Source organism: Aspergillus lucknowensis (genome assembly GCF_044049455.1).
Source record: "Aspergillus lucknowensis strain CBS 449.75 chromosome Unknown BJX67scaffold_59, whole genome shotgun sequence".
Taxonomy (NCBI): domain Eukaryota; kingdom Fungi; phylum Ascomycota; class Eurotiomycetes; order Eurotiales; family Aspergillaceae; genus Aspergillus; species Aspergillus lucknowensis.
This window is the reverse complement of record NW_027263603.1, coordinates 85,580-105,256: the sequence shown is the minus strand read 5'-3', so window position 1 is coordinate 105,256 and position 19,677 is coordinate 85,580. Positions and strand designations below refer to the sequence as shown.

General features: G+C 53.1%; 8 protein-coding genes across 8 annotated transcripts; 3 read left to right on the top strand and 5 right to left on the bottom strand.

Moving 5' to 3' along the window:
• Positions 1–363: 363 nt before the first annotated feature.
• On the top strand, positions 364–1,857 carry BJX67DRAFT_276120 (unc-50 family protein). The gene is made up of 4 exons (XM_071026561.1): positions 364–726; positions 781–884; positions 995–1,329; positions 1,398–1,857. Exons 1-4 carry the CDS (start codon positions 620–622, stop codon positions 1,707–1,709), a joined length of 858 nt encoding a protein of 285 aa, XP_070881915.1. The 5' UTR covers positions 364–619; the 3' UTR covers positions 1,710–1,857.
• On the bottom strand, positions 1,309–3,334 carry BJX67DRAFT_365241 (PDGFA associated 1 family protein). The gene is made up of 3 exons (XM_071030256.1): positions 2,915–3,334; positions 2,772–2,839; positions 1,309–2,689 (listed from the first exon to the last, which is right to left on the bottom strand). Exons 1-3 carry the CDS (start codon positions 2,958–2,960, stop codon positions 2,006–2,008), a joined length of 798 nt encoding a protein of 265 aa, XP_070881914.1. The 5' UTR covers positions 2,961–3,334; the 3' UTR covers positions 1,309–2,005.
• On the top strand, positions 3,031–3,522 carry BJX67DRAFT_276077 (uncharacterized protein). The gene has a single exon (XM_071026560.1). The coding sequence runs from the start codon at positions 3,164–3,166 to the stop codon at positions 3,410–3,412; it is 249 nt and encodes an 82-aa protein (XP_070881913.1). The 5' UTR covers positions 3,031–3,163; the 3' UTR covers positions 3,413–3,522.
• Positions 3,523–3,571: 49 nt separating this feature from the next.
• Positions 3,572–5,440, bottom strand: BJX67DRAFT_275982 (putative MFS monocarboxylate transporter). The gene has a single exon (XM_071026557.1). The coding sequence runs from the start codon at positions 5,161–5,163 to the stop codon at positions 3,709–3,711; it is 1,455 nt and encodes a 484-aa protein (XP_070881912.1). The 5' UTR covers positions 5,164–5,440; the 3' UTR covers positions 3,572–3,708.
• A 690-nt stretch (positions 5,441–6,130) lies between these two features.
• orlA (putative alpha,alpha-trehalose-phosphate synthase subunit Tps2) lies at positions 6,131–9,439 on the bottom strand. Its single transcript, XM_071026556.1, has 4 exons — positions 9,229–9,439; positions 8,782–9,165; positions 6,476–8,720; positions 6,131–6,426 (listed from the first exon to the last, which is right to left on the bottom strand). The coding sequence occupies exons 2-4, from the start codon at positions 9,103–9,105 to the stop codon at positions 6,257–6,259; spliced, it is 2,739 nt and encodes a 912-aa protein (XP_070881911.1). The 5' UTR covers positions 9,106–9,165; positions 9,229–9,439; the 3' UTR covers positions 6,131–6,256.
• A 264-nt stretch (positions 9,440–9,703) lies between these two features.
• On the top strand, positions 9,704–11,954 carry BJX67DRAFT_276021 (uncharacterized protein). The gene has a single exon (XM_071026559.1). It carries the CDS (start codon positions 10,189–10,191, stop codon positions 11,752–11,754), a length of 1,566 nt encoding a protein of 521 aa, XP_070881910.1. The 5' UTR covers positions 9,704–10,188; the 3' UTR covers positions 11,755–11,954.
• pld3 (phospholipase D) lies at positions 11,955–17,729 on the bottom strand. The gene is made up of 3 exons (XM_071026555.1): positions 12,355–17,729; positions 12,230–12,298; positions 11,955–12,162 (listed from the first exon to the last, which is right to left on the bottom strand). Exons 1-3 carry the CDS (start codon positions 17,640–17,642, stop codon positions 12,156–12,158), a joined length of 5,364 nt encoding a protein of 1,787 aa, XP_070881909.1. The 5' UTR covers positions 17,643–17,729; the 3' UTR covers positions 11,955–12,155.
• Positions 17,730–18,343: 614 nt separating this feature from the next.
• On the bottom strand, positions 18,344–19,538 carry BJX67DRAFT_385165 (uncharacterized protein; the record flags this gene model as incomplete). The annotated part of the gene is made up of 2 exons (XM_071033799.1): positions 18,344–19,062; positions 19,142–19,538. 2 exons carry the CDS (start codon positions 19,536–19,538, stop codon positions 18,344–18,346), a joined length of 1,116 nt encoding a protein of 371 aa, XP_070881908.1.
• Positions 19,539–19,677: the final 139 nt, after the last annotated feature.

Genomic DNA, 19,677 nt, shown 5'->3' with positions numbered 1-19,677 from the left:
GAGAGCCACTCTCTCTCCTTCGAGAGACCGAACTCTATTCTTAATCTTGAGACCCAACTCGGTGAGCCATGAAGTGACCCAACTTGCACCCCCGTCACTGCATTGAAGATCAATCGGCCACTCAATCCTCCCACTGTCTGTCTCAAAAGTCTCCCATCCTCAGCCACAAAGTCTCGACAGTGTAGATCATGAGAAGATAGTTCTTTTTTCATGTTGTTTTTTGGTTGACAACACTCGCGGCTCGTTCTCGTCGAACTTGCGAAGACTCCCATGAGAGATCACATCGCCGGCCAGCGTGCAGTCGGTAGGGCTGGTTCCTCAAGTCACTACTGCGTCACAACTTTGCCATCGTTGATCACTCTCGAGATAATTTCCCCAGACGGGGATGGGAAACGGATCAATAATCATGAGCGAGGACGGAGTACAATCCTGCACAAAAGTTATGTATACGGAAAAACAATACCCCGCACCCAACTGGCGGATGACATAACACGAACCCATGCGGACAACTAAGTTGGTTAACCTGCGGGCCACTTTGTATCTATAATCCTCACTCAGGTTGCGATACCTCTCTACATGAGATCCCTCCCCCTAAGACCAGAGCCAAGGAGTCCGCGAGATGAACCCTCACATATCCGTCCCTCGTCAACATGGCAGCTCTCCCAACTTCGGCGGCTTACCCGCAAACCGCGGGTCGAGTATACGGATGCCGCGTTTCTTCAAGAGGTACTGCCCAACCGGAACTTTGGGGGGATTCTGCTGACTCTGCTGGGCGTATAGAATGTTCAAGTTTCCCCAGATGGACTTTGAAATGGCTATCTGGGAGATGACATCCCTTCTGATCGCGCCGAAGAAGGTCTTCAAATCAATATACTACCATGTAAGCCTCCCCATCTCCGAGTTTCGAAGGATGTTGTTACTCACGAAAGCTTTGATTAGAAACGTATGTCTCCGTAGCTCCATCGAACTCAAGAAGCATGCTCAACCGTCTTAGAAACGAAAAACACATGGCACCGCCCCGACCCGTCTTTCACTTATCTCCTCTCCTTCTTTCTCCTCCTCACGGCCCTCGCCTGGGGCCTCGCATATGCCCCTTCCTTCGGCTCCATCGTCAGGCTCTCTCTCCTCTTCATATTTCTCCACTTCCTCGGGTCTTCACTCCTCGTCTCAACAATAGGATACTTTGTTATCGGCCGCCTCTTCGGGCCCAACGGCGCCGCAGCATCCATAACCGGCCTTCGTATCCGCGGACGACGACGCGGCGCAGCTCAGGGTCTCTTCACGCAGCCCGGCGAGAAGGATCAGTTGGAGTTCGGGTATTGCTTCGACGTACGCTCAGCCCAACCAACGCCCATATGCATGCTAGGGGAGACCAAGGAACATACTAACAGGAACAGGTCTCCAACCGCGCCTTCTTCCCGCTCTACCTCCACCTCTACGTCGTGCAGTTCCTCCTTCTCCCCCTCCTGACCCGCAGCCCGAGTAACTTCCTCGCCACTTTCCTCGGAAACACGCTGTACCTCTCCGCGTTAACATACTACACGTATATCACCTTCCTTGGGTATAACGCTCTCCCGTTCCTCCACAATACCGAGCTTCTGCTACTCCCGATTCTTGTCTTTGCGATACTGTGGCTTGTTAGTCTGATCATCGGGTGGGGGATTGTGATGCACGGACGGAGCGTAGAGGGGCTGTTTTGGGGTGTATAAATTTCACTTTTGCCGTCTGCGAATGCGTATAGTTTGAAGCTTGCGAGCGGTAGGCGCCGGTGCATATGGTTATGAAAAGGATATTTGTGGTATTTCATTTCTTTCAGCAGGTGCACGGTATTGTATTTTCCATCTTATTCATATAGCGTTTACCATGCGCATTGTCTTATATCCTCTGCTCATTCTGCGGATGATTCTCCCATGTCTTCTCTATCTCACCAGAATCAGATAGCCAATCTACGCGCCTCATATCATGCCATCTCCTTGGATGTCGCTTAGATCTCCCAATGGGTTGACTATTTCTTCCCCTTCTTCTTCCCCGGCCCACCCCCCTTGGCAAACTTCTTCTCCCTCTCCTCCGCCCTCTTCCTCGCAAGCTCCGCCTTCTCCTCCTTCTCCGCCTCCTTCCTCAACCTCTCCGCCTCCCGCCGCTCCTTGATAATCGCCAACCGCGCGAGATCCGCCCGCGCCTCCTCCGTCTTCCCCACCGCATGAAGCTTCATGTACCGCTCCCTCGCCTGCTGCGCTTCAATCGCCTCCCGTTCACGCCGCGACAGCTGCGCCTCCCCACCACCATCCTCGTGCCCCGCATCAACCGCCTTCCCCGCCGCCTGTGACCGCGCCTTAGAGGTGTGGTTCGGGTTCGCGGGGAGGTCCTCGTCACCATCATCATCGCTGAGTCTCGCACCCCGGAGCCCATTCCTGATAGGTCTTGTTTCGGATTCCGAGTCGCTAGGCGGGAGATCCCCCGGCTGCGCGGGGCCCTGGCTCTTCCGTGCAGCGGCGGCAGCCTTCTTTGCCCTCGCGAGGGCGCGGCGCTCTTCGCGGGTTAGTTCCTGTTGCGTGGTGGGGTTTCCCGAGGTTTTGGGGATTGCGCCGGTGCTTGGACCGGCGTCGTTCCCCTCGTCCGAGTCCTCTTCGCTCGAGTCTTCTTCCGTTGAGCCCTCTTCGTCCGAGGCCGGGAGGTCATCGTCCGGGTCCTGGGGGTCGCAACCCATGTTAAATAATTTTATTTTTCTTTCCCCCACCCTGTCCACAAACGCATCAGAGGAATAAACATACCCGCCACAAGCCAACAGGGTTCCCATCTTTATCAACGGGTTGTACATCGCGGCTGAATTTCTTTCCGCCTGGGATATCTCGTTAGCCCTCGCCCAGATTCGATTTCCCCTTCGCGTGTCTCTCATGCGGAACGTGGAACGTACCTCCCCGACTGGGTTTCGAAAACTTTCCACGACCGCGGGGCGCCATCTTCTCTGTCTCGCTTTCTCTTTCTGATTCTCTCCGTTGTATCCAGAACACAGAATAAAATGTCGAATGTCGAATGTTGAATCTTGTTTTGTATTGTTGTCCCCGTACACCCCGCTTTCAACAACAAGGTAGGGAAAATCGAGAGCGAAAAGAAAAGGCCAGGCTAAACGCAAATACTAATCCTTCCGGAAGTTGATCTGTTGATGATAAGCCCCCTGTTAGCTTCTATATTCATGTGCAGTATCGCCCAAGTAGAGGCTGGGCTGGAGCATGTGTCCATCTGCCTGTCTTGTCTTGGGCTGCGGCGCTTTGTTGGTGGAGGGGTAGAAGGTAAAGGTGGGGGTGTCTTGCCTGACGTTTGCTCTGCGTTGGGTCTGTTGCTTCGCCCGTTTTCGGTATTCAGGCTGAGATCACACGAAGGTTTATGTGGTTATAATGCGACAGATAATTAGCTTGGAGGGTTTTTGAGAATAGAGAGCTTGAGGGCTGTCTGTTGAGTTGAACATGGAGAAAAGTGGTTGGTGGTGTCAACTGAGGCGGGGAAGTGCTCAGACTGACTCCTCTACGGTTCTCGGCAGCGATCGATCAAGAATATCTAATTATATTTATGCGAAGATATTATTCACATATATATATATATCTCTCTCTCTCCAAACCCAATGCATGCTTGAAATGCGAAGATGCCCTCGTGACGCTACGCCAAATGCCCTTCAAAATGCTTGCTCCAATATGCTCCAAAATGCCCCAGTTATGCGCGCTTCCAGGAAAGTCCGATTTTAGCCACTCGAGCCGCACCCAGAGTCAATGTGCCGGCGATGATTACAGCACCCATGAACATCTGAGCGTAGATGTAGTCTCCGTCTCCTCGCTGGACCAGAGCCCCGGCAATGGGCGATCCGATCAGTGCCGCAACAGCAACAACGCTTAGGACCATGCCCATTCGGGCCCCCATTTTCTTCAGGTCAGTCGTGAGCGTGCTCAGAGTCGCGGGGAAGAGGGACTGGATCCCAGCTGCGGCAAGGCCATAGAACGCACTGAACGCGTATACCCCGCTTACGTTGCGCACTCCCGCCCAGCAAAAGGCGACAAGACCAGTGGCAAAGCTAAAGGGGATGAGCAGGTTCAATGGGCCCGTGTACCGGTCTGCCGTAAGGTTCGGGATCAGTCGGCCAAGGAGGCCGACTCCGTTCATCAGCAGGAGCACGTCAATTGATTTGGACGATGATACACCGATAATCTCGCGGCTGAAGCTCCCGATGTAAAAGAACCCAATGTACAGGCCCCAGAAGTTGAGAAACATGCCGATAGCGAAAAACAGGTAGGCTGGCTCTTTGAATGCGCTCCACTCCACTAGGGGCCCGCTTCGGCGCGGTGGGATTCGTTGTTTCAGAAATATCAAGCAGGGTATTAGGGTCGCTAAGGAAATGAAACCCAGGGTTCGCATCGTCCATCCATATCCAACTCGCGGCAGCAGACGCATGACGACAGCCGGAAAGACGAGGCCACCCGTAGCAGACCCAGAGGCCACGATGCCGATGGCGAGAGACCGGTTCTTGCTGAAGTATGTCGGCATGAGTGCAATTGTGGGACAAAACATGAGACCGCACCCTATGCCCTGCCCAACGCCCTGCGCGAGGAACAGCTGCCAGTACTCGGTGCATAGGGAGGTCATGAAGATGCAGAGCAAAAGCAGCGTGGCCCCGATCGTCAAAATGACTTTGAAGTAGCCAGCATCCGTGGCGCGGCCGGAGAATGTGCCGATAAAGAAAAGCAAGAAGATCTGAATACTTCCCACCCAGGAAATGTCGGATGGAGGTCGCCCCATAGTCTCGGTGTAATATGACTGGAAGACACCAAAGCTATTGACGTATCCCCATGTGTTGAAAATAACAAAATGCGCCAGAGCTACTTGTGACCATGCAAGGAAGCCGCCGTCTGGGGGAGGACCGAGATCTTTGCCGGACTCTCTGGTGCGGACAATCGATAGTGTCCTCGCAGCCAACGCGCCTGCATAGCTCACATTCGTAGGAGTCTTGATGAGATCCTTATTCTGATCGAACCCTGACTCTTCATCACCAGGTGAGCCTCTAAGAGATTGGCCATCGTCACTTGAACTGTCGTCTGCCGGTGCCGTGGGATGGACTTTCTCAGAAGCCGCAGACTCTAGATAGGCCGGCTGACTTTCAAGGTGCTTCTCCGTCATCGCCGGGAAAGGGAGCGCCGGCGATTGCAGCGACGTTCCAAGCGCAAATGAGTTGTACCCTCAATCAGTGAAGTGGCGATCAACTGGCACAAGTGTACTCTTATTTGAACCGGGATGGATATCGCCGACACGACGAATCTCACCGTCGGACCCGGTAAAGATATAAGGCGCAAAGACGGCGGCGGACGGAATAGAAGGCCGATCCCGGCGAAGGCTTGGGCTCAGAGTTCCCGTAGAGAATGTTTAGACCATCAAGCTTCGACACCGGGGAGACCGAATTGTATCAGGTCAAATGCTTGACAACGAAAGTTTTCCCGTTCGTCTCTTCAGCGATCCAGAGTGCTTACGGCCGAAGCAACAGTATGCCTCAACGACAAAGCTTTCTTCATTGAAATCCTCTGAGGGGCACCGACCCTGAAAATGCGGGGACGCGATGACTGAAATTTTTCTTTTTTGTCAGCAAGAAGAAGGAGCAAAAGCCGACTTGGAGAGTCATGCTCCCTCGCACAGAACGCCGAGATCTCTCCATATCAAGACTCGGAATATCGGCACCGCTAAGGCAGAAAACCCGCAAATGAGCTGGTGAGCTCCAGCTCCAGCTCCATCCTTGACATGGAAAGGGCGTGGTCGGTGCGTTGCACGGCAATTCGCTCTTGTCGAAGAAGGGTGGTCTCGGTTGGGGGGAGCGTTTCTTCAAATTTCTGTCTTTTCATTCGCGAGAGGGAAGGATTTCCGACCAAGGAGCCATGGAAATGATCAGGGCGGTCCACTGCTTTTCCCCATCGTCTTGCGGTCCATCGTTGCTCCAGACTCCAGTGCAGACACGCCCTTGCCCGAATCATGGGACGGTGGACGGAGGACGATGCGAAGTTCCTTGCGGTGGATGACAAGGAGGCGTGCCACGTGAGCGAGATTGTCCAACACGAAGAATGCAACAGCTCGAATTATAGTCTGTCTATGTTCTCTAGAATATACAGACAACTCTATCAAAGACCGTATATAAGAATAGCAGGAAGAAAAAAAAAGGATACCCCCCTTGCCAGAACGCAGTCAAAACACTTTAGCTCTCTACCCGGAAAAAAACAGCGAAGTATCAATATTCCTGGTTCGCAGAACTGTTATTGAGCATCGTGAGCGTCTCGATAACATCAGATGGTTCCAGAAGATGCCAACCGGCTTCGGTTTGCTTCGAGCTTGCGCCAACGGTAACTGTGTAGACATGATCCGTCGGGAGCTCATATGCCTTCAAAGCACGGAACATGTCTGACATACATTAGGAACAGGTCCACTAGAGAGGGGTCGGAAAGCATACCTTCATCAGTAAAGTCATCACCAGAGCACAGGATAAACTCGGGTACTTTCCCAGAACCGTTCCCGTATGCGTCTACCAGCCGTTTCGCGATGAATCCTTTGTTAACAAATTTCGGTCGAACCTCCAAATTGGCCTTTCCAGCCATGACTTCGACGTCCCAGGCCTTGGATACCTCCTCTTCCAGCTTCTTTCGGCATTCCCGCGCTTGGAAGGCCCCATATTCAGGGTCTGCTCGCCGGTAATGCCATGTCAGAGCTACCCGTTTTCTTTCAATAAATGACCCTTGCGTGCGCTCCGTGAAGTGCTGGTAAATCTCCATGACTTCCCTTTGCCAACCCATATCGGTCGTTTCCGCCAGATTCTGCCAGGTATCTGAGCGTGGCATTCGGATGAAACAGCCATGCTCTGCACTCAAGCCTAGTTCTGGAATATGGCCCATCCATTCGTCCAGGAAGGTCTGATCGCGTCCGCTAATGATCCACACAGCGTTCCGGGGATCCGCGGCGAGGCTTTTCAGCGTTCGCAGAACGCGGTCCGACGGGATGGCAGATTGGGGATCCTTCACGATCGGTGTAAGCGTACCGTCGTAGTCAAACATGAAGAGCCTCTTTCGGGATTTGCGATACTGCTTCAACAGTTTCGTCCGATCAAGGGCTGGGGTCGCCACAGACTGATCAAATGACGAGAGGTTTGTGAGCAAACGAGAGATGAACTGTTTCGACCAGGCCGAGATCGTATTTGTCGTAACGTGTTTGTAGAGTTTCAGGTGCTGTTCCTTTTTCTCATCGAATGATACCGTCAAAGCTTTGTTGATCGCCTCTGCGACACCAATTGTGTCCCAAGGATTAATGTGAATTGCGCTAGACAAAGCCCCTGCCGTGCCAGAGAATTCAGAGAGGATAAGAGGGCCGTGACTGTTTTGCTGGCAAAGGATATATTCTAAGCTTGTCGTGTTCATGCCATCTCGTACTGTCGTAATTAGACCAACATCGGCCACCCGCAAGAGCGCGAAGTACTCGTGTTGTGAAAGATACTGAGGGTAGTACTTGACGGGAGAAAAGCTCAACGACCCGAATCGGCCGTTGATAGTCGAGACCAGGCCCGAGACCCGGCTTGCAATCTTGTTCTCTTCCTTTTCTTCCTCGACACTCGTTGGGCTTGTAACTTGAATCAGCACAACCTTGTCACGCCATTCCGGGAATCGCTCCAGGAACGTTTCGAATGCTTGCAGCTTCTGGGCTACACCGCGTGCACTATCCAGGCGATCGCGGCCCACGATGAGCTTCTTCCCCGCATACAGTTTGCGCAGCCCTGCGACAGCCTCTTCTGTGTCTGCATTCCCAAAGGCGGCCTTCTGTATCGCTTCTGCATCGATACCGATAGGGAAGACATCCACAGCCACATGAGCCCCGTATGCGTCGACGCCCGCAGAGTTGGAATCGAACCCTAAAACACGAGTACAGCAGGACGAAAAGTGGCGAGAATAGGAGAAAGTCTGGAAACCGATCATGTTCGCACCAAGCACGCCTGTGAGGATCTCTTTCCGCCTGGCTAGACAACGCATGAATTCGCTGCTAGGGAACGGGGAGTGTAAATAGAACCCAATATAGACGTTCGGTATATGCTGCCGTAAGATGCTAGGTAGGAGGAATAAGTGGTAATCGTGGATCCAAACGATATCTCCATCCTTGTACTCCTGGATTATACGATCTGCAAAGAGCCGGTTCATCCGGACATAATCCGCCCAGGCCTCACGTTCAGATCTGCCGTCGGTTGGTCCATGCTGCTTATAATGTAGGAGAGCATAGAGCTCTTTCTCGGCATATCGTCTCCATCTGCTCTGATCCTCTAGGTGAACTGTATCCTCAGGTACTTCATACTCACCTGATAGCCAAACGGGGGCAATTCTACCGTAACGGCTAGAGCTCAAATGCTCCTCTAGTCTGTTTCGGTCACTAGACTCCACTTCGAAGGCCTCCAAAGCAGTATTATGGAGATGTAGTTTGCTAGCATCAAGGGATATGGGTGTTGATCCCTTACTTAGGGCTCCTGTCGCGGTATCAAGCGCAGAAGGCAGCTTTGGGTCAGGATTTACCCGGAGTTGTTGCTGAAGCGAGCTCGCCTCCTGTAAAGGTTCCACTTCTCCTGTCCAACCAACAAGTGTATGGGACCAACCCGACTGTTCGGAGGCTAGATACGCAAACGAATCGAACAAAGCAGAGGTACCAGGGCGGGGTTTCAGCTCCTACAGCACGACGTTAGTTGTCAAATGCTCCGTTACCAACGACGAGAGGAGGAGACCATACCCAGTCACGGCCTGCCTGAAAGTAGACCTTGTATGGGATACAAAGAGCCGCACTTATGATCCGACCGGTGAGATTAAGGCTTGGATATTGCTGTTGCAGGTCGGCTTGACGCAGTGTGAGTACCTCCTTCAGACTCAGTCGACGCAGCAATTCTCTCCCCGATTTCGCATGCTTCGCTGCTTCCGACGGAGAAGAAGGAGGCGAAATATCCGAAGCAGGATCAGATCCCGCAGACAGATCTTCAGTTGACGTATCCGTGATGGGGTCAAAACGAACATCGCCCGGCCTCCCGTTGGGCGTGGGATTTTCCTGTTGTAGAGACATAGAGGGCTCTCGAGAAGAGCTCTCGAGAACGGAGATAGGCTTAGACGTAGCGAGATTTCTCTAAGAGCCACGACGGTTATTAGCGTTCTATTCACCAGGGTTCTCAGTTCCAACAAAACGTACCCAAAAGAGCAGATTCCCTGAAAATAAACAGAGCCGAGGGGGGGAGATAACCAATTGAAGGTCGAACTAGGCCATGAGGGTACAGCCGGCGGCCAATGCGTGGAATTCGAGGAGAGAAAGCAGTATGGGAAGTTTGTCGTCGAGAGAGAGGGGCACGATGGCAGGTTATCGGACGGATAAGGGGGCGGTGAGAAGGACAGGTTAAACGCAGCGATTGAGAGTTGTTTCCCAACGAGCAGGAAGGAGTGATGTTATAATTGCGAGAGTCCAGCGCCTGAGATCTAACCTCCGTTGGCTTTGCAGCAAATATTTAGGAAGCAGAGCCGGGGTTCGGTGGAGGGGCGCTGATCGACAAAGAGGCAGGCGACCACGCGAATACGACTTGGCCACAAATTTCCAGCGCCAAGGGGTAAATAATATCGAACGGGAGAGGTTTAGACAATCAACCGAGGCAATTCCGGGCAAAAAAGAGGGCAATTTGGAATGGATGGCGGTGGAATTGGCGATGGCGAGGCGTGGTTCTGGAAGCCTCGAAAATGTCGGGAACGACCTTGGACTCCGCGGCGGAAGATCGACGTCATCAACGCTCTCTTGCCCTGGAAGAAACGAGGGTCGCTTTCGGGCAGTGAAAACAAGGTTATCAGCGCAAAGTGCAAGGTCCTTCAACAGTTGCTTACTCTCTCCACCTTGATATATTGAGTAGCCCACCCTAACTCGCCTTGATATCAGGCAAATAGGTGCAAACAGAGACGGTCCAACCGGCACTAGGGCTGCTAGAATCATGTGATAGTCACATGTGCGTGGTCGCCAAGCCTCATCATGTGACTCTGATCCCTGCAACTCAAAAGCTTGAGATTCTCGGAGATTCTCAGTGCTTTTCTTCGCAAGGCCTCCGCTGTGTCGCTATTGTACACAGCCATTCACAATGCAGTAGGGCTCCTAATCAACTGCTGCGCAGTCATGCGCCCTTGTTTCGTCAATCGCCTATTACTCTCCCCTCCTACCACTTGCTCCCGTCGTAGCTTCCATCATGCCTTTCCACGGACAAGGATCCCCGATCCCGCCATCATTGAAAACAGCCTTGAGAAGACGCTCGAGATACATCGATCTGCAAACCGCCAAAGCTTGATACGCAGGGTCGTGAACCGGTCCGGCACTCAGACATCACCGACACGGACCCCTCTCGACATTCTGACAGCCCACGAGAATGAACCCACGAAATCCCCATCGCAACAACAAATTCCGTCGAGGAAGAGGGGTGACAGGATAATCGGAGCTCCGAAACGGCCTCCTCGCAATACGAGAGGTCCAAACTATTGGGCAGTCAAGTGGACTCCGAAACATGGGAGATCCGAGGAGTGCCCATGGCTGGACAATATAGAGCCAGACCATATTTTTCCCACTGGCCTCTCACAACTTGACGCCGAAATTCGCGCCTTTGGAAAGTATATGGCACCAACCTCGCGCGAAGAGCAGGCAATAGACCAAATTATGTTGGACATTGTCAGAATTCTGGGAAAATCTGTGCCTCATCCGCTCCAAATGTCTGGATCTCGACGTACAGGACTACAAATGAGCCATTCAAATCTCAACCTTATGCTCCCAGTGACGGACCCAGCACGCCCGCCGGACAGCATCAGAAAGCCAAGTCCGAATCGATGGAAAAATCTCCTTCGCTTCCGCAAATTACTGCGAGCGGTCTATGAAACCCTGAAGCAACATCCTGACTACCGAGTGCACCTGTCCAACAATCTACGCGAGAACCCAACGGCTGTCCACCAGCCCACTGGCCTCCGTCTCCAATTCTTCTACGGCGAAGACCTCCCCGCGAGCATCGAATACATCCAAGATTTCCTTGCAGAGTACCCGTCTCTACGGCCCCTTTACATAACCACCCGCCTAATCCTCGAGACACAAGGACTGTTCGGGCCCGCAAAATCGTCTCTCGACCCCCTCGCCCTCCAGATGCTCATCGCCGCCTTCCTCAAGATGAACCACGGCCGATTTCAACGAGCCGGTGCAGCCGGCACCGGATACGCCGAACCGCTCCTCGCCTTCCTCAATACCTTCGGCTCCGATATCGACCTAACCACCACCGGCGTCGCCATCGACCCCCCAGGCTTTTTCAACACCGACTCCCTCAAAGAAGCAAGTAGCACGTATGATGCCGAGGACGTCCCCGCCCACATCCGCGGGCAGCGCTCCCTCATCACCGCGAAGAAACGCGCCGGCATTCGGGGCAATGAAGCCCTTGCTGGACGGCTATGCTTGCAGGACCCAGCGAATTATCTGAGGGATCTAGGTGGTTCCTGTACGCGGACGGTAGAGTTACAGGCTGCCTTCGCGGACGCGTATACCCGTCTAAAAGGCGCCGTTGACGCGTGGGAACCGTCCCAACGGGATGCTCCGAGAACCAGTATCCTGGGTAGGGCCGTGCGTGCAAATTTCGAGGACTTCGAGTCTCGCCGGGCCAAGATAGCTAACAATACCGTGACTCGATCGATTGCGGGAAGCACTGCCTTATAGCTTAAAAAATGGAAAATATTGAATAACCTCCCCAGATAATTAAGAACATTTCAGTTCCAACTGTACGACTAGAGTACCTATGTATGTATGCCGGTCTGTCTGTATGTATAAGGAAATGACGAAACGCCCCGCTTGCCCTGGCAGCTTCAAATGCAGTCACACTCACGCCTGCGTATGTGGGAACAAACATAGACAAGAATACAGTCGGAAAAGAAAGAAATAGATACCAGGAAGAAACTGCAATGAGTGAGTCGGATCGCTCCGCTTCAAAGTCTCAGATGAAAAATAAAGGACCAAGAATGGGGTTAGACATATGAGATTGTCTCCTGTAGGGAAACAGACAAGGGATGGCAAATTTATGTGCATGATGAACGAAAGGAAACAGGGGGGTGCAGAGTATATTAGTTACTAAGGACCTGTTAGCTGGCTGGCTGGCGGCTGCGGATGGTCCTAGAGATCGAATTGGGCAACTCACTATATTTCCAGAGGAGATATTTGGTCGAGTGTGTAAAGCCAGTTTCCACCCTGTTCTTCCTTCTCGAGCCTGGGAGCATCGTTAGCAAACCTTCAACTACCATGGAAAGGAGAAAACGTGCGTACCAGTCATAAGGCCACATAATCAGATGTCCCTGAACCTGGTTCAAGAGATCTTCAGCTTTTGCTTTGTCCAGGACCTCGTCGGCAGTGAAATCCCGTTTCGAGCCGAGGGTTGTGGTTCTTCGTCTACGGCGCTGAGAGCGATTGGTAGCGTTCCGGTTCAAGGCTTCAGAGTAGTCCACTTGGAGTGTGTCTGATCGTTGCCTTTCCAGGTCGTCCCCGGAAGACTGGGCGTCCTCATGTTGCGTATTGCCTTCTGTTGGCTTCAAAGAAGATTTCTCGTCGACAGTCGATGCGGTTTGAGGATTGGTCTGTCCGGACTGCGGTCGGTCATCCGATCCAGGTCTCTCTGACTTTTCATCCGTCTGCGTGTGGCTCTTCCGGTCGGTACATTGGCTCCCCGTACGGTGTAGGGGCAGAGAAATGTTTGGCTTGAGCCCCGTGCCCCAGGTAGCACCCGTACCAGGAGGTCCAGTCTGCCGCTGGTGCTGTGGGTTGAATGCCTTTGCAGAATGGTGACTTTGCATCTCAGCAAACTTTTCCTGGTATGTAGTGTAATCTTTATACTCCTTCCAAGATTTAACCTCACTGTCCGGCATGCAGCGGAAAACAGTCCGGAAAAGTTTGGTATTCTTTTCCGCAACAGCATACCAAGTGTCCAGGTAGAACACATCGACGACGGGGTCCCTCATACAATCCTTGTCGACGAAAATGTGCCTAAGCTCTAGGTCAAGAGTAGGAGAGAATTTTATCGGCGTTTGGAATCTGTCTTTACATGGCAGAGAGCCGCCGTTGCCGTCGTTCGATGGAATAGCCAACGAGGAGTTATGAGCCGCTGGCAGCCCTTCTGCGGCTGGCGTTGATTTATCATCGTAGGATGCAGTGACGGGTGATGTTGCCGTTGCATCGCGACCGCTAGAGCCATTCTGCCGAGAATTCTTTCTTGGTGAGCCCTTTGGTTGCTGGACGGTGCCCTTGCCCCCGCTCGCGAAAGGAGAAAGTAGGACCTCCCGTCTGTGGTTGAGGATTTCGGAGTCGCGAGCCTTCCCAAGTCCAAGCTGCTCCGCGGCCTGGAGATTGTCGACACCAAAACCATCGACGTCGTTCTTGTGTTCTGGGTTGGAAGTTACCCTTGCGTCCGCAGTGAGCTTCCTATTCGACTTGAGGTTCGGATTGTTGCCCTGTTCCCAATCGACGTCGTGGTTGAAGCTATGCAATTCTTCAGACCGCGAGAGGAACTCGTCCTGAATCCGATGCCGACGCTCGATCATATCCTTCTCATCTTGTTTCTCCATCACCAGCGACTCCGAATCGAGTTTAGCCTTCCTGAGCGGCTTGGGGTCTTCTTCATTAATCTGGATTTTCTGTAGCTCTTCCTCCGTCGCCAGAGAATGCTCCATCAGCCCATCGACATCAATCCCAAGGTGCTCTCTCATAAGCCTCATGCGAAGTGTGTGCGGAAACCTCCCAACCAGGTAAGGGCGACCGTTCATGGTAGACCAGATCATATCCGTATCACGCACAACCGCAGCGACCTCTGAGTCTCGAGATCCCAACATGGACCTCTCGTTGATATTCGCGGAACCAATAATAGCTGCACGATCATCCACTACCATACATTTCGCATGGATGTAGAGCTGCTCGGTAACAAGCTGCTTCTGGGGACCAATCTTACCCCAGGACCGCAGGCTGAAAAAATGGATGTAGTCTTCAGGCTCAATTCCAAGTGCCCGCAATCGCCCGAAAATGGACGTTTCGCCACGACAAATACTGCGATACTGGCACATCATGATCAGACGAACACTTGTTCCACCTTCGCTATCCACTGTGTTCTGGAAACCCGGGATCAACGGGAGGATAATCACAGCTCGCCATGCCTCCTTATTTCTCGCAGCCCTTGTGATTCGCTCCACGAGCGCGTCGCCAATCAAATTCTCAACCTTCCTGCCATCGACCTCGCAAGTGCTAACGAAAAACTGGTTTTCGATGTAGACAAAGTGCTCAGACTCTTCTATCAGCTTGACATATGCATTCATAATGCTGTGCTCTGTGACATCCGGGGTACCCGTCGACCACACGCTACTAGAGCGCAAGATCTGAACCTCACAAGTGCCATCGAGGCCCAGGGCTTCAAGATCCGCGGGTTCAAAATCAGGCGGGGGCAACAGGAATGGCGTAGGGCGAGTCGGTTTCCGTTGACGCAGAATATAATTCCAACGTTGGACAAAGTGACGAGTAAGATCTCTCGCTGGCTGACCGACAACATGCATCGAGATATCGTGCCAGGGCATTCTCGGAACAATATTACGATCGTACATTTCCTCATACGGCTTATCCAAATCGTAAAAGTCCTGTATCCTCGGGTTTGAGTAGTCTTTGCCAGGCCAGAGTTGGCAATTATCTGTGTCATTAGGCCCGCCAGGGTTCTCAAACCCAGTTGGCTTGTCATCGGTGAGGAGATGCTGGGGCGTATCCCATCGCCCGAAGCACAGATCAATTCCACCGACGAAAGCAAGGGTGTGGTCAATGATGCAAAGCTTCTCGTGGTGGGCCCAGAAGAACGTATTCTGTCGGAATTGGTTCGGAGATCGTTGAACGAAGATGTTCGGATGCAAGTCGAGGAGAGAGAATTTGGAATATTCGGAGTCGATGGGGATGGCCGAGTTGATATTGCGATACATGATCACAAAGACCTTCACTCCCTCACGGGCCTTTCGCTGAAGGAGGCGATCCAGTCGCCACTTCTGGCTGATGGCCGCTGGTCGTCGCATATAGAGCTCGGGACTAAGCCACCAGTCATGGATATAAATGACATCCTTGGCCTGGTTAATCGCCCGAGATACAACCCACATATGATCACGCCCATCAACCAACCATTGAGCGAAACATCGTTGGCGGACTGGGGCAAAACTGTCGAACCGGTTCGGACTCGCCCACAGCGTGTTACTAACCATAAATCGAATCGAATCCTCAAACTGGTGAAGCTGGCGCTCGTTCCTCGCCAGCAGTCTGAGCTTCCGCTCTGAATTCTCCAGTCGCAGCGTGTGGTGCTGCGGGTGCCTCGCTGACTCTGTAGCAGATCTTGCAAAGTCTTTCGCCTTCTGATGCCGCAAGCTGACCTTCTGAGTCTGGAGCTTGAAGAAAGGGTCAACAAGGAAGACATCATAAATGTTCATCTCTTCGGGTGAGTCGACGCAGACAACGTAGCTATGCCGTACGAGGAACCACTTAGGCGAGTGCCGCCTCTTCACCATACTAGGGGTAAAGGCCCTTCGGAAATCAAGGCCTTTCGAAGATTGGATCATCAAGTACCCTTCCTTGCCATGATAGCTACCTTCTGCTGCGAGGCGAACACCCAAAGCGGAGAGCTCCAGGAACTTGCACAGGCGGTTGCTGTCAGGCTTGAAGATTAGAAATCGGATCAGCTTCTGCAGATAACCTTCCAACTTTTTCCGCTGCCTCTCCGGATAGCTATCTCTCTTCGCCGGTCCAGCCTCCCCAGTCGCTGCTTCCCCCTCCGCACCTGTTAAGCTGGACAATCTCCGGGTTATACCAACAGAAGACCGACGGCGCCCATGCTGTCCCTGCTGTTGCCTCCTTCCAGCTCTCTCGTTGCCGCTAGTAGCCTCGGCCGCAGTTTCGTAGCCAACCTCGTCCTCCTCTTCCTCGGCATCGCTTTCCAATCCCCGAACACCCCGAAGGTACGGGAAGGCACTTCGCGGGAAGCGTGGGAGGCTTTGGCCACCCTCTGTATTGCGCAGTTGGATGTACTTTTGTGTTCCGAAGTGAAGTTTGTATTTCAAATGCAGATTCGCAAAATCTCGCAATGTCCGGTGAATAATCCACTTCATGCGCGTCATACCACTTCCATACTCTAGTTCAATTCGGAAGACGAGATGGCGGTCTCCGGAGTGAGAATCGATTTTGCTGTCTGTAACTTTGACTTTCAGCTGTTCCAGAAGAATGGGGATACGCTTGCTGCCATGCTCATCTCGTTGGAACATACTGGCCAGGATCAAGGCCGCTGGGATACCAGATGCCAACTCCGCCAGCAACTCCGCCGACTTTGCATGGTCAACAGCGTGGTCGACTTTGCGCCGTTGTCCGATGAGCTTGAGTCCGGCCTTGATTTGTCTCCATTTTTGGGCACTCAAGCTCGAGCCACGGTCAGCCCGATGGCGCCTCCAGACCGGACCTTCTCCATTTTCAGACGGGCCCCCTATACCAGTAAAACGCCTCAGGTTGCTTGGTCGTTTATCTTCTTGGCTTGTTTGAGCGTCAGGCTGCCGCCCAGCATTGGTCAAGGCGCGGTTATTGGTAAGCCAGGCGCTTCGCCTTCTCCACGCAGTATCCCTATTAAGTCGATCACGACCCTCGTCCTCAGAGACACCCTCACGCTGTTGTGCCACGGCTAGATCTCCCGCACTGCCTCTCCGCTGGAAGAAACTTGGCCGATAGCTATCGAACGGGGCATATAGATGAAATGACGGCCGACTTGCCTTCGGCGTGTTCGGTTCGGTCTGCGGAGCGGAGTCATCTTCCTGTCCTCGACGAAAACGTCGCTTTTTTCGCGACGCGCGAGGGTGCTGTTCCCCTGCACTTTCCTCCGCGTCAGCATCAATATCACTTCCCTCTTCCTCTAGGGTGTTCGGAAACCGGAATTCGCCCCTTTCAGATCCTGGAGTGGATGAATCATGCGTTGTGTATTTAGCCTCCCCAATCGTTGCATTGCTGAACGAGCGAGAGTGGGAGGTAAACGAGGGTGCAGCAGCAAAAGCTTTCAACTTGGTGAGAAGAGACTGTCTCCCCCGTAGACCTGTATCGGTATCTTCGCCAGTGATGGAAGGGGGTCGGGAGTGCGTAGCCTCAGCCGCAGGTTCTATTTCAGACGCATCCCGAGAGAACTGAACGCTTGGACGACGAGGCGATGCTGTTGATGCAGGTACCGAGTTCGGAGCCTTTTGTCTTGGAGCACCCTCAACGGATTCATTCGGTCCCCGGAGGCTTAAGGCACTCGGATTCTCCGGATCCCATGCGTCCGACGTCCCACTCACGATCCCAGCGCGTGATTTTCTGTCGTTATAATCAGAATTCTCCTCATCGTGAGTGATCCCACCGTTCGCGACCTGTTCTTCTGCCGCAGAGTGCTTGAGTTCGGTTGGCGATGGGAAAGGGGAGGACAGCTTCGGAGCGTGGGATACGGGGAGCGGGTCGGGCCTTTTCGCGTAGAATCGATCGGGAGCATTCTCAGAATCCCTCGCCTCTGAGGTATTGACCAAGGAATCGACCATGATAGCCAGCGCAGGATAAGGGCGGCCAGGCCTGGTGGTTGCAGGAGGGTGCGGGTCAGAAGAAATCCCGTCGAACGTGATCAAATGGCATCCAATGCACTCATTATTCTCAAGAGCAGGGCGAGTCGAAGCGGACTCAAATCGGCCGACCGGTACGGCAATAGATCAATCAATTTAAGAAGAGCGACAATTGCAGCTGAGGAGTGAGGGAGTCCTGACGATAACCTTGGAACTCAAAGCGGGCCACCGCAACCATGGGGAGCGAACAAACGAAGCCGAGCCGCAGTGGAGCCAGACCCAGACGAAAGCAGGACCGTTGGTTCGCACCCTGGAAAGGGGCATTCAATTTTGACAATTCATTGGCACTGCAGGAGATCAATCTGCTGCTCTCCCTGATCAGGCAATTCGCATCGTGACGGTATTTCTTTCCAATATCCTGGTGGAAAGGCGATAGTGTAATGTCCCCCTTCAATGCCCGGGATTCCACTGCCACTCTGCGTCTGGGTCACCACAGAACATGTATTTGTTTTTACTATCTTCATTTACCGTGGATCTCTCACTTCAAACCGATATGACGGAGCAAAGAAGCTACTATTCGTAGACGTCTCCGCAAAAATTGTGTACCTCCCATGATTGACCCGTCAAGTATTGCCAGTGCCATCTCTACAGGTATAGAAAATCCCGAAATCCACCAGTGAATTCTATATCTTGGACTCCCTCACATACGCCTTCTTCAAATCATCCTTTCCAGACGCAAGCGCATCCCCAATGAATCCAACCGCCTCATCAACCATCTTCGGCGTCACCTCATGCCCCGCGGTCTGATCAATGATATCTTCAAACGTGACCGCGCCGTCCGCGAACCACCCCTCAGGACCAACAGCCTGTTTGAGCCACGCCAGAAACGTCTCGCCCTTATGATACGGCACCAATTTGTCCACCCCCCCGGATAAATTGAGGATTCTCTTCCCCGCAATACACCGCGTCAGTAGCGGGCGCAGAGCGACCTTCTGACTCTCCGTGGGCTCGGGAATTGGTGCGCTGCGAATAGGTTGCGCCTCTGTGGTCAGGTCCAAATGGCTCAGAAACAGCCCGGCCGGGTCGTACCTGCGCACGGCATCGAGGAGCGAAGATGGGAAGTCCTCTGAACCTAGGAACTGTGCGCCAGGAGGTGTTGTGCTCGTGAACGAGGGGAGTTTGGAGAGACGGGCGCGATCGGCCATAACGTTTGCGTAGTCAGGGCAGCCGATGATAACGACGCCCGTAGAGATGCGAGGCTCGTGCAGGATACAGCTCCAGGCTGCATGGCCGCCGAGTGAGACGCCCAGGACGAGGTTCTCGGTGATCTGACGGTCTGACCTGGGGAAGACGAAAGCGGGGAGGTAGTCAATCAATATAGAGGTATCGCGAGCAGTGCCCTCTAGTCATTTGCGATCGTACTCGTTAGCCTTGACTCGCTCAGGGCCGGTGCAAATTGACACGACAAGTAAGCAACTCACGGAAGACGGAAAACATATCCTGAGCGTGTCGCGGATTCCCCTGCTTCCAAGCCTTGTTGCAAAGAGGATCCACCAATCTCGTGCCATGATTCCTCTGGTCAAAGGCCACGGCAATCAGTCCCTTGACCGACTCACCAGAGCCCGCCCGACCATCTCGAACCCGCTTGTTCCAGTCTGTGATCACGGCAGTAGCAATTGGGACCATGCGCTCCTGCGTCGCAAGCCGCGGGTGCAAAAGCCAGAGACACGCGATCTCCGCTGCCTGCGGCGGAAGTTCATCGAGGCCGAATACCGTTGTCTGGATCCCCGCAACTGGGTACGTCTTCCGGGAGATGGAGGGGAGGTTAACCTCGCGATAGAGGGGTTCGGTGTCTAGCGTTTTTAGCGGATCCGTCATTGTCCTTGATGGCAATTTCAGGGAATGTAGTTCAAGCAGGAGTGAAGATGAAACTAAGGCGACGTCTAATCCAGACGACAGAGCAACGACTTACCCGGCATCTTTATGCTCTTCCGATCATTAGTGGGGATGCTGAGCC